A 12,860-nucleotide genomic window follows, 5' to 3' on the forward strand; every position below is an offset into this window, starting at 1 on the left:
AGACCAAAACGCCGCGTTACGAAAATTTTAGACGAGCGCGAGCGCGAGCTGACGGCTCTCAAGTCAGCCGCTTTATCGCACGGAAACGATTACGTATACGTCCTTTGTAGCACGTTTAAAAGTCATCGACGAATTTCAAATCGTCGTCGTCCTCGTCGTGGTCTTCGTCGTCGCAATCGGCGGCAGTGACGACGACGACGACGACGACGACGACGACGACGACGACACTATGAATACCCCAGGCAACGAGATGCAACTATTTCGGACACTATTTGGAACGCAACAACGTGGCGGAGAAAGCAAAAAAGAAAAACGACGGGATCGAGCCGTTCGTTGTCGCCGTCGTCGGCGCGACATGAAAGAAAACGGCAAATCGTAGAAATTAGCCGTTTCGCAGAACGGTGACCGGCTCTCCCTCCCCCCTCCCTTATCCCCCCCCTCTCTCTCTCTCTCGCTCTTCAAGGTTGCCCCGAGAGAGTCATCGGTCCCGAAACGATGCAACGTGCGCGACGTAATACGCGTCTTTATTTATGAACCGCGTCGCTTCGCATACAACGTTGCAGCAATCGAATTGTAAATACTTTTCCAACGACACGATGACGACAATATCGAACGACAGCGGGGGGAGAAAGGGAGGCGCAGTGAGAAAGACGTTGAAAACAAGGAAAAGAGAGAGAAAAAAAACGAGGAACCGTAACGACCGCGACCTACGACAGGACGGGTTCGGAGCGGTTTACCTCCCCCCTCCCCTCCTCTCGATCTCTTCTTTATCGTCGTTGTCGCGCGCGCGAAACAGAATTCGAACGCAAATTGGTTTAATTGCTCTATCGCGCGCCGGTATCGAGTTTCGCGCGGTGGCGTTCGCGTTTACAGCCGTGCCAATGAACTGTCAGTGACGCGCGCGCGCGCTTTGCACGCGCCGCGTGCGACTCCGTCTGATCGGCGTCGCCGTGTAAAAGAGCGCGGAGAGACCGGCGGAGAAAGACGAAAACAGGAAGGGAAAAGTCGAAACAAAAGGAAAAAAAAAAAAAAAGGCAAGTGCGCTCTGGGAGCGTCGTAGAGGATTCGTCCGTGGCCGCCGGATGCGGATGCGACAAAGCACCCGCTCTCTCGCCCGTCTCTCCTTCCTTCCTTCTTCCTCCCTCTCTCCCTCCCTCCCTCCCTCCCTCCCTCCCTCCTCTCTCTCTCTCTCTCTCCCTCGCCGCGCGCTTATCGCGGCGAGATTCGTATTCGTCGATTACGCCAGGAGGCAGACAAGGAGAACGTGAAGAGCGACGCTCATCCTGCGGAAGTAACCGCGGTTTTCGCGCGTACGACGCTCGACGTCGTACGCGCGTCGAAGTGTGACCAAAGTATCCCGAGAGATCCGCGATGTATATCACGAGATAATCAATGTCGAGCCAAAATTAACTCGGGACGCGGATAAGATTACGAACCCTTGGCCGATAAGTGGAGCCGGCGAGAGCGTACGAAGATATACGACGACGACGACGACGGCGACAACTACGGGTATCGAAGGGAAGCATGCGAGGGGACAAATCTGTCGTGATACAAGCATATTTCGCACTCACCCTGTCGGCCGACGATTTCCGCCACGTGTTCGCTGCTGGGTACCGGCACGCACTCCGTCATGTTCTGGCTCTTCTTGGAGCGCGCCTCCTCGAAGACGTTGGTCGGCGCGGTCTGCAGCGGATCGGGATCGTTGGCGACTCCGTTGGCGGTGCCGGTGCCGGTGCCGGCGCAGTCCGGGCTGCCCTCGAGGCCGAGCATCGACAGCTCGAAGGCGAGCTGAAACGCGCGCCGGTCCTCGAGCGAGCCGGTGCCGCCGGAATTGCTGCGGTCCATCTCGCTGAACAGACTCGTCGGCATTTTACGGCTCTCAAGTGGAATATATGTCGTGTCGCGGGCGACACCGATTTCTCGAGACTCGTTGGACGCCGCCGACAGACGTTGGCTCGAGAGATCAGCCTGCTGCGGCCGCCGCTGGATGTTGTTCACCGCGTGTATACAACGCTGTCGTTGAACCCTCCCCCTCTCTCTCTCTTGCGCTCTCTTCCGTCGTCTCTTTATCGAACAAACGAGCGGAACGGTCCGCGCCGCCTCGCCGACGACGACGACGACGACGACGACGATGTTCGAGGGACGATTGTGGCACGCGGCGGCACGCAGCAGCAGCAGCGCCGGCGGCGACGGTAAGAAAAATGCGACGATCTCTCCACCAGTACGACGAAAAACGTGGCGTCGCGACGCAGCACGAACGTGATCACGATCGTCGGCGATTACGTGCGCGTAGAAAAGACCGGAGACTCGTGTGCAACGCCGACGCACCTCTTACGCTGTCGGTGATCGCTGCTGTGCGGCGGCTCTCGTCCTCGTCCTCGTCTTCTTCTTCTTCTTCTTCTTCTTCTTCTCCCGCTCTCGTCGCGTATTATAGCCCCGTGGTCCCCTCTCGTGGACGTCCGGCTACCGACAACGAGCAGTAGTCAGTCGCCCGTTCCTTTTAGCGCTGAAAACAGGCACCGCGCCGCCGACTCGTATACTCGTACGTGTTCGTGCGCGCACCGGCTACGAAAATGGCCTTCTCGATATCCCCACTGCTCTCTTCTTTCTTCCTCTCTCTCTCTCTCTCTGTCTGTCCGTCTCTATCTATCACTCACTCTCTTTCTCTTCCCCTCTCTCTCTCTCTCTCTCTCTCTCCGTCCGTCCGACGCGTGCGGTTTGTGCGGTTCGTATGTTCGCGGAGAGCCTCCCGTGTTCGTAGCAACTCCGCTCCTCTCTCGGCGCGTTTTTCTCGCGTAGTTGCGTTTTCGACCGTTTGGCTTTCGTTCGTTCGTTCCGCCTCTGTCTCGCTCTCGCTTCCTCCTCTCTCTCTCTCTCTCTCTCTGCCTCGCTCGTTCGCTCGCTCGCTCCCTCCCTCTCCTTCCTCGCGCTCCGACCGGACGACGACGTAACGACACGTTCGTGTGTTATACCACGTTCTCGACTGCCTCGTCACCGGCCGACTGATTCCCTGAAGAGCGACGTCGCGCGCGAGAAGAGACTTGTACACTGAAAACGGAGGCGAAAAGGGGCGCGCGCTCGCTTTCTTCTTTTCCCTTTCTCGCTCGTGCTCGTTCGCTTTCCTTACTACTCCTCTCCTTTTCTCTCTCTCTCTCTCTCTCTCTCTCTCTCTCTCTCTCTTCCTCTGTCTCTCTCTCTCTCTCCCTCTCTCACTCTTCGCTCTCTCCCACTCTCTTTCTCTATCCTCACTCCCTTCCGTTCGTATCGCTCGCTCTCTCCCCGATCGCTTCTCTTCTCTCACCGCGGTCTTTCCTTTCGAAGGCAGGCGCGTGCAACTACCCTCTCGCTCGTGTTACCACTGCGACTGACTGCAACGTACTGCGGCTATCGAAGCCGGCGCACCGCCATGTGCCGGGCGCCGGCTATGTGCGCGGCCGATTGGCTGCCGGTGTCACGTGGTACACACCACCCTTCCCCACCAGAGCGGCGCCAAACGGCGCATAGGCGTAGCGCATCTACCGGCGAAGCGGCACCGCAACGCAACGTAAAGCAACGCGACTCTGCTCCGCTCGATTCTCGGCTCGATTCGAGCGAACGAACGAACGAACGAACGAACGAACGAACGAACGGACGGACGAACGGACGAACGGACGAACGAACGAACGAATGAGCGAACGAGCTCGTCGCGCTCGATTCCTTCAGCTACGGACGCGTGCACTCCCGTGCTCGATCCGTATCACGCAACCCCCTCTGTGTATCCGTTCGCGACCCGAGTCTTCGCCGAGTATCCCTGTGGAAACGCTACGCCGCGCCACCACCGTCCGTCCGAACACGCGCCGCGCTACTGCCACGGCTTCTACTCTCTACCGATTTTCCAGAGCGACGAACCCGAGACGGCGGCCCGGGACTCGCGTTGGCCGGGACGAAGCGGCCGGCGACGGTCCCGTTTGTGTCTTCGGCTTCGATCTTGCCGCGCGCGCGCTGCTGCTGCTGCTGCTGCTGCTGCTGCTGCTGCTTCCGATGCGGGTGTGAATCTCCCCCTGGTCCCGCCCGGCGATAGTAACTAGCTCGATGTAACACACCGGGCCGCGCCTGGAATGTTGTACATATATATACGTACGTGTATGTGTGTGTGTGTGTGTGTGTGTGTGTGTGTGTGCACACATACGGGCGTATACTCGTATCAAGTTGGATCGCAAATCGATTCACATCCGCTGCCCCTTGTTCCCCTCCTCCCTTCCTCCACCCATGCGTTCAAAGAGCCGATAGGTGCAGATTAGTTTCGAGTGTCGTAGCCGTGAGAGAGTGAGAGAGAAAGAGAGAGCGAGCACGACCCGCGATGTCGCGCGTCTCTTGACGCACCGAGTTCGAATGTAAACTCGCCCGGCGAAATAAACGTCGCCCCCGCGACGACGTATGATTTTCCCGGCGAATGTCGAACGGGTCAAAGTGCACCGACCTAGGTGGATCGTATAACGCTCTTTCTTCTCTCCTCTCTTCTCCGTGGCCGTCCGTCAGCGAGCCTCGCGTGTGTACGCGCGCGAGGCGCACCGACGCCTCTCTCTTTCTCCCCCTATCTCCCTCCCTCCCCCCCCTCTCTCTCTCTCTCTCTCTCTCTCTGTCTGTCTCTGTCTCTGTCTCCTTCTCTCATTTTCCCCTCCCTCTCTGCACATGGTTATCTCTCCATTTTAGCGGGCGAATAAATAATGTACGTTCCGCGGACGTTTATAAGTCCGGAGAAATAATAGCGACGCGTCGTCCAAATCGTAAATCGCGGCACTCGCGCGAGTCAAGAAGCGTCACGGCGACGCGTCCGCGTCGTGCCGCGAAAATTAAACGTGTCCCCCGGGCAGAAAGCCGCCGCCGGTCATCCCGCTCTTCCTCTCCGTGTCCGTTTCCCCCTTCCCCCTCGCGCACCTCTTGCGATTTACCTAATTGAGTTTTTCAAGAACGGCCGAGGCGCGAGAGGATCCTCTCGCGCGCGCGCACACACACACACACACACACACACACACACACACACACACACACGCACACACAGCAATCGCGCCGAGTTATCGCCCTCGATTATCGTCCTTGAACCTCGGCAGCGGATGGCTCTCCGCGGCGTGACCAGCGGCTGTACACGCGGGATGCGAGCCGTCGAGCGTTCCCGAGCAATGTTACGATTTAGTTTCTACTTAGCCAAGTGCGGCTTTCGGATATTATCTACTCCGCGAGCTTGCGGTTGACCCTAAACTTGGCAATGCAGCCCGCCGCGCTTCTGCGATACGTATAACGCTCGGGCGGCCTTCCTTACCTACATTTTTGTCGCTCGCGCGGATGTGCCCGCGATTAAAGCGCATCGCTCTGTCTTCTTCGATGCGACGTCCAGCGAGAGCGGGCCTCTGAATTTTCTCCCCCCCCCCTCCTACCTCTCGCTCTTTCGATACCCCCGATGCGACATACCCGCACGCACCAAGCGTCACGTGCGCCATACGCGAATAAAAAGAGTAATCGCGCGCTCCTCTCATTATCGTAATCGTAAACTTCCCCGCAGCCTCTCTTTCTCTCGCTTCTCCTCTCGGGGGGCTCGTGGAAGCCGCGGTCGAGAGCGCGGCGCGGCGCGGGACTCAACCGGCGACTAATCGGAATTTATCGGGTGACCAGCTCGCGCCGCGACACACTCGACATGCCTAATCCGTGCGGGCGCGCAAGGTCGCTCGTCGTCCTGCCGATACCTGGTGGTCCCCCTCCCCCCCCCCTCGCCGCTCAATTCGCGAATCACGACCGGGCCCCTGGCCACCTGCCCGACTAGCGGTTTCGTTAAGTAAGAGTGAAAAGAGGATTCCGTCTCTCCGAAAGGCGATCTCTAGTCGCGCGCCCGCGCGGACCTTGAACCGAGGCGCAAACGTGATCCATTGTTCTCTGCCGACGACCCTTCGTCCTCTCTCCGAGCGCGCGCGCGCGCGCGCGCGCGCGCGAGGGAGGGAGAGGGAGAGCGCGAGCACGGCTCGATTGCTCGATTTTTAGCCGGGGCCCACACGATCGCGGACCCGTGTCCTCCACTTTCGAGGACAGACGTGAAACGGGACAGGGCGGGGCGGGGCGAAGTGGACGGACGGACGGACGAACGGCCGCCAGCGATCCGCGAATAACGCGAATCATTGTTTTCCACGTATCGAGGCGCGGGCGGCTCGCATTTGAAGCGTGCGCCGAGCGTTCGTCGATGCAATCGTGTAATCCGATAACGAACCAATAGAGGGAGGGAGATAGCGCGAGCCGGCTCTCGCCCTGTCCGCGGAGCGAGACGAGGGGACTATCGGCGAGATCTGAATTCGCTCGAGAAGGTGCGACTAATTTTGTTTCTCATCGCATGCATCGAAAGCAACGACCCGTGCGCGTATGCACTCTCCGTGGCGCGCGGTCTCTCCGTCTTTCTCTCCCTCAAGGCTGTCTCGAGACACCACCTTTTGCCCGGCGAGCACCTGCCGACCGCTCGTGCTCTCCGTCGGCTCGCTCGTAAATACCTCGGTGTTATCGTGCGTATAGTTTTCAAACGTCCGCGTGCATACACATATTCGACCCTCTTTCGCGAGGCGCGAAACGCCCCGGCGGGACACGAGCGAGCCAGCACGACGTCGTCGTCGTCGGCCAAGAGGTACGTTGTGTCAGCGCGGAACACGTCACGCTCGATTACTAATCGCAGCGTCGATTACTTCAGGGGAGCGCGGACGATCGATAATGCCGGCCGACCGACCGACCAATAACGATCTCAGAAAATGTGTGTCCGTTTTTTCACGCACGCGTACCTTAAACAAGCAAACTCCTATTACAAGCTATTTATAGATACGTGTGTATACACGTGTGATAATCATTATAATTATTAAAAGTCTTCAGTTTGTGCTCCGAGCCGAGGCTGTTCGAGCGAACCGCCATCGCCATCGCGAGATTCTTCCACATCTTCCACTTTATCCCCTTCGAATTGAATCGAAGACAGAGAGAGAGAGAGAGAGAGAGAGAGAGAGAGAAAGAGAGAGATTCGCGCGGTCCCTTCGCGGTAATAGCAGGATTCACGACCTTTCCACGGCGGGACGAGGTTGTCCCGGCGCCAGACAGAGCGCCGAAGGATGCGACCGGTCGCGGTCGACCCGACGCCGAAAGGACACGTCACACCGCGTCGCGCCGCGTCGATTTTCTGGCCGGCGCGTTAACCAACTCTTCCCATCTCGCTTTCTCTCTCTTTCTTTCTCTGCCTACCCTCCCCTCTCTCTCTCTCTCTCTCTCTCTCTCTCTCTCTCTCTCTCTCTCTCTCTCTCTGCCTCTCCCTCTCTCTCTCTCTCTCTCTCTCTCTCTCTCTCTCTCTCTCTCTCTCTTTCTCATCGGTGTTCCGCGTCGCTCGTCGTATTTTTACGACGTGCAACCGGTTGCCTTCCACGTCGCGATCATTGTCGTTGCTTTGCGAAACCGGCGACTCCCGTGGCGCAGCGCAGCGCAGCGCAGCGCAGCGCGGAGCGGCGCGGCGCGGCGCGACGCGTCCTCGCGCAAACCGCGTATACACGCGCGCGGGTAGACGACGACGACGACGACGACGACAACGACGACGCACCGGCCCTCCGTGTATACGCGAGATAGGTGCGCGGTGCAGCGGCGGAGAGAGCGCGGGGAGGGAAGGATATTTCTTTCGATTTCGATCGCCGGGGCGCAATGACGCCGGAGAGAGAACCGCATTGCTGGCCTCTGAGTCGGCGGCACGATGGCGACGACGTAGCGCGCGCGCGCGCCTCTCTCGACATCGCTCGCCAAGTCGCGCGCGTGCGCGAGTCCAAACCGCCTTAAACCCGCCGTCTAAATCCGCCTTTCATCCCCGATAACGAGACACAGCTGCTGTTATCACGAGCACCGAGCGCTCGAGCGCAAGGGATTAATAATGCGCGCGCGCGCGCTCAAGCGTGCGCGCTCTCGAGGACCTCGATATTGCCGTAGTGTGCATTAACGAATAATTGCGAGCCGGACTCCTTGCGCGAATTAGGCTAACTGAAACGTCATTCCGCTCTCTCTCTCTCTCTCTCTCTCTCTCTCTCTCTCTCTCTCTCTCTCGCATGTCGCGAGCTAATCCGGCCGAACTATGGTACTTCGGCGGCGAATTATCCCTCGCAATGCGCCCCGCTATCGATTGGCCGCCTAATGTCCGGTTATCCGCAAAATCGCGCAGCCGACCGCACTCGCGCGCGCGCGTGGATCTCCGTCGCCGCCGAGACCGCAGCGCGGCGCAACGGCGAAAACGCGCTGATTAGCGCGGCCGCACGCCCCGCGCCGCGCGCTCCTCCTAACTAAATACGAGCGCAGCCCTCGCTGCTCGTTCGCTGCTCACCGATCATCGCGACGACGCTCGTCGCCGTCGCACCTCGGGATCTCGCTGCGTCACGCAAAAGTGCGCTTAACCTTGCCTCGCGTCTCGCCTCCGACGATTGCGATACGCTCGTGCGTGAACGCGCGTAAACCGTCTCTCGCGCCGCGTTTTTCCCGTTTCTTTCCTCATCCGGCCGAGACAGCCTCCTCCTTCTCCTCTTCTCTTCTTCTTCCTCCCCCTCCTCCTCCTCCTCCTCCTCCTCCTCCTCCTCCTCCTCCTCTTCGTCGGCGTTGTTCCCTCGGTATGAATGAGTACTCGCGCGATGTACCCCCCGACACTCCGATCATCCCGACGTCTCCTCTCGCGAGGACCGTGACGCCGATTAAAGCTGCATTCCCGAGCTGCTCCGAGCTGCGCCGCGATACTCCGGGGCTCGATGCAAGATTTATGCACGCCCGAGAACGCATCCACAGAAACGGAAAATGTTCGTTCGGCCGGCCGTTTCTAGGCTACGTTTTGTACATACAAAGGACTCGTGAGAGCCGGGCCAGTGGTGTAGGCACGACGATCTTTCCCGAGCGAGGGGGATCGCGTCGATACGTCCGAGTGTTGTTATTGCCTCACGATTACGCTTTTTCGCTGTTTCTGATGATGTTTCACATGACCGTTCGTATAAATTGTTTTACGTATCGCTCACGTTACGTAAACTCCGCATTATTCTATTCCGACACGTCTCCCTCCCCCCCCCCTCTCTCTCTCTCCCTCTCTCTCTCTCTCTCTCTCTCTTTCGCTCTCGCGATAAGCCTCAGGGGATTTTGGCAAACTCGTTCTTGTCTCGAGTCTTCGAGCCTCCCGATTGGTACCGCGAACTCGCCAAAGAGGGTGTCCCAACGACGCTCCGAAGGGTCCGCAATTAATTATATAACGATCCAAAATCAAGGACTCGTTCTCTTTTAGACGACCACGCTTCCGATCGCGTGTCCGACAGCCCCGGCGACCTCGACAGCGGATCCTTCGATCCGTCGAGAATCGTGCGTACGACATGTGGAGAAAACATGGATGGAACGTGGAGAGTCTCCTGCGTCTCCTGCGAATTGTACCACCACATCGGGCGATTTTCGTCCTTGCGACTCCACTGACGCGTCTGGGAGTCCGCGAAACGAGGGGGAATACGACCGTGTAAGGGCAGGAGGAAAAGAAACGTCGCGACAGGGGGAGAGAAACGCTGCGTCGTCGTCGTCGTCGTCGTCGTCGTCGTCGTCGTCGTCGTCGTCGTCGTCGTCGTCGTCGTCGTCGTCGTCGTCGTCGTCGTCGTCGTCGTCGTCGTCGTCGTCGTCGTCGTCGTTGTTGTCGTCGTCGTCGTCGTCGACGTCGTCGTCGTCGTCGTCGTCGTCGTCGTCGACGTTGATGTCGTCGTCGTCGACGTTGATGTCGTCGTCGTCGACGTTGATGTCGTCGTAGTCGAGCAGACGAGAGCAGAGGAGAGAGCGAGCAGCGCTTTTCAGACGGTTCAATAGATTTCGTACCGGGTGGCCTTTTTCTGCGTTCGAAACCGAACGAACAATGAAGCGGACGGAAACCGTGACGAGACGGTAGGGTTTTCGAAGGTGCCCGCATCTCTAAAACGCACGTACCTACCGCCGCTGGATCTCTCGACGACGAGAGATCTCCACGTCGCCGAGGAACGCAACTTGTGGAATCGAGAATTAATTGTTAATATCGATTACCGAGAGCGATTGCTCGACGCCAACGCGCGGGCGGGGAATAGCTCTGATGAACCACGGGCCCTGAAATTTCGGTTACACATTGACCCTGCAAATTACGTCAAATTCGAAGGATCAGCGGGATATGACGCTGCACGCGAGCTGTGCTCCCACCTTGATGTGCTGCAAATGTTTATTCGCCGCTGTTTATTCCCCCACGTTCGGGCTGAAAGAACTTATTCGAAGATTACTTGAGTATTCGATTACCTCGACATTCTATCTGCGTTTAATTCTTAACTTTCGACGACGAATCGAGCGTGTGGACTAGGCCGCAGGTCTGCGCGACGGTCATGATTAATATTAAATGTTAAATAATCTGATGAAAGTTAGCGGAATTGAGCGAGTAGACACAACAACAACAAGCTTAATTTCTTCATTTTATTAAATCCTTTTATTCCTATTTCTCTTTTATTCGCGTTTGCAATTCTCGATAAAATACGAAGCTCTCAAACAACAGCTGATAAGGATAGAGCTGTAAAGACGAAGATAACGTTAAGGCGCATTAAATACATGATAGTGCTGCGACCCGACGAAGGTTTGGGTTTGAATTCAGCGCGATAACAAGGATCAACGCGTTCGAGAAGATTTTGGCAGATTTGCAACGAAGCTCACGGAGCTCAACGAGCGTAGCATCGCCGCCATCGGATCCCGGCACTCGCGAGGCTTATAGGGGGAACGGGGGGAGGGGGGTTAGAGTTAAGAACTCTACATAACGTATATGTCTGTTAAATTATACATTTAGTATTTCTGTTTCACAAAACCTGCGCGCACGCGCAGGTGATTCTCGAAGTTCCTGAAGGATTGCTGTTACATCTTTTACATTTTTTCTATTCTTCTTTAGATTTTATTAGATTCTAAATCCCGAGACTCGAGTATTTCTCTCCTTTCTCGCGTGAAGATCGGCGGCGTCGCGTACAATAAGCGACTCGACACACCTGGAGACGCGGGATGCGTCGCCGGGACCACGTGTCTCCTGCGTCCCACTCCGTGCCGGCTTTCCGGTCCGGCATCTCGGCCGCTCCGGACACACCAACACGCGGCACCGCCACTCGCGCCGGCTGTGACGATGCGATCTTAAATAAAGTTAATTAACGCGAGCGCCCGATTGAATATCTCAAGAGCCAAACGACAGGAATGACAATTCGCGCGCGTGCTCCGCCGCGCCGCGCCGGCTCGAGGCGCAAAGTAGCGCTCGCTTGCGGAAAAATACGCGACACACGAGAAAGAGAGGAAGAGAGAGTGTCAGGACAATTGGCACGGCGACGGTGATGACTCTCGAGACGTATGGCGACATACGTCAACGATCACGATCAAAATATCCCCGGCCGGCCGGCAAAGTTTCAAACTCACCATAAATCCGGCGAATGCTAATCGATAAGTCCTGTCGCGGGCCACGCGGAGCCGCGGAGTCTCATCTTGAATGTGCCACGTGTGTTGTCTTCTTGCTCTTGTTTCTGTTTTTACTAAAACGCCGAATTTCATCGACGTTATTGTCGGATACATGCAAGACTAGTACGTCTTTCTCTTCACAACTCTGTTCTCTCCACCCTCTCTGAATATCTCCGAGGTCCATTGAGATTCCCGAGGCCGACACAAAGAACAACAAAAATAGATTACAAATAAATCTCACCGCCTGACTCGCCTATTAATCCTATTATTTGTTTCTATCAAATATCTCATATATTTGCTTATCTCACGTATTCCATTTCCAGCTGAATAAGTTGTATAATTAATGCAACGCTGACTAGAATTAAAAATAAACATCAAGTGCAGATGCAGCGTCGAGATAAATAAATAAATCCGAATTGAAATTTAAGTAATTCCGGACTGAAAGAGAGAACGGAGCCTTTTCTTTTTTTTCTCTCTCCTCAAGACTCGCCATGTGGAGAAGTATCTCTGAAAATATATTCTCTAAGAACACTCACGTGGAGTCTAGATTCTCGTAGAAATCTTCCTTTACGCATTTTTCACAAGTCCCGGCCATAAGAAGCGCAGCGGTAATAAACAAAGCCGAGTGACAGTAACCTCCGGAACGTCATGGCCCCACATTTTCCACGCTTGCAAAGCGTCGAGTCTGCAGGGTCAACCTTAATGCAGGTAGAACCTTCATTTCAACTCGGCTTTGTTTACCTGCCGTGATGGAATTTCGGAAGCTGTTTCGCCATTACACAGGATAATACCGGGATATCGCAGAGAGACGATTGCTTGCCGCTGTTATAGCTACGATCGTTTGACGCCGGCGGCGTGGTGGGCGTGCGTACGCGAGGAAAATCTCGCGGGGTCACGTCGGGAAACCGAGCATAATTCGCGCGACGAGGAAGGCTCGATCGAGGAAGGCGTTTACGCAACCGATGAAAGTTTAGATCGGGCAAGGTTAAAAGTCCGCTCTTTTTTCCCCACGAACGATTCCTCCGCGTGTCACGTGACGTGTCGATCGACGGCGGAGCCGTCCTCGACGGGGAGCCTCGCGGTCGGAGCGAAGAGAAGAAATCGGCGGAAAAGCCGAGGACGCGCGCGCGCGCGCGTTTTTCGAGCGCTTCGAGGAGGCGCACCGGTGAAAACGGAAAGAGAGGCTGAACGAGCGCGCTTGTAGGCGCGTCCGACCTCCTCTCCCCTCGTCGCCGCTGCCCTGCGGATCCACGGGAGAGAAAGTCTGTCGACATCGATTACGTACAGCACAGTTGTTGGGAGTCGAAGGTCCCCCAGCTGTTCTTCCGCGCGCGCCGCGCTGGACCAACGCCTCTCGGCTTTCGGCCGGCAGTTCA

The 12,860-nt window shown here is 56.7% G+C and overlaps 1 protein-coding gene across 1 annotated transcript in view; it reads right to left on the bottom strand.

The window, feature by feature from the left end:
• The window catches only part of LOC105181303 (RNA-binding protein MEX3B), a 42,474-nt gene extending 38,540 nt beyond the window's left edge, over positions 1-3,934 (bottom strand). The window contains exon 1 of the mRNA XM_011137993.2: positions 1,572-3,934. Coding sequence (XP_011136295.1) covers positions 1,572-1,869 — 298 coding nt within the window. The 5' untranslated portion in view covers positions 1,870-3,934. The remainder of the gene's footprint in view (positions 1-1,571) is intronic.
• Positions 3,935-12,860: the final 8,926 nt, after the last annotated feature.

Source organism: Harpegnathos saltator, unplaced genomic scaffold, assembly GCF_003227715.2.
Source record: "Harpegnathos saltator strain DR-91 unplaced genomic scaffold, Hsal_v8.6 scaffold25, whole genome shotgun sequence".
Taxonomy (NCBI): domain Eukaryota; kingdom Metazoa; phylum Arthropoda; class Insecta; order Hymenoptera; family Formicidae; genus Harpegnathos; species Harpegnathos saltator.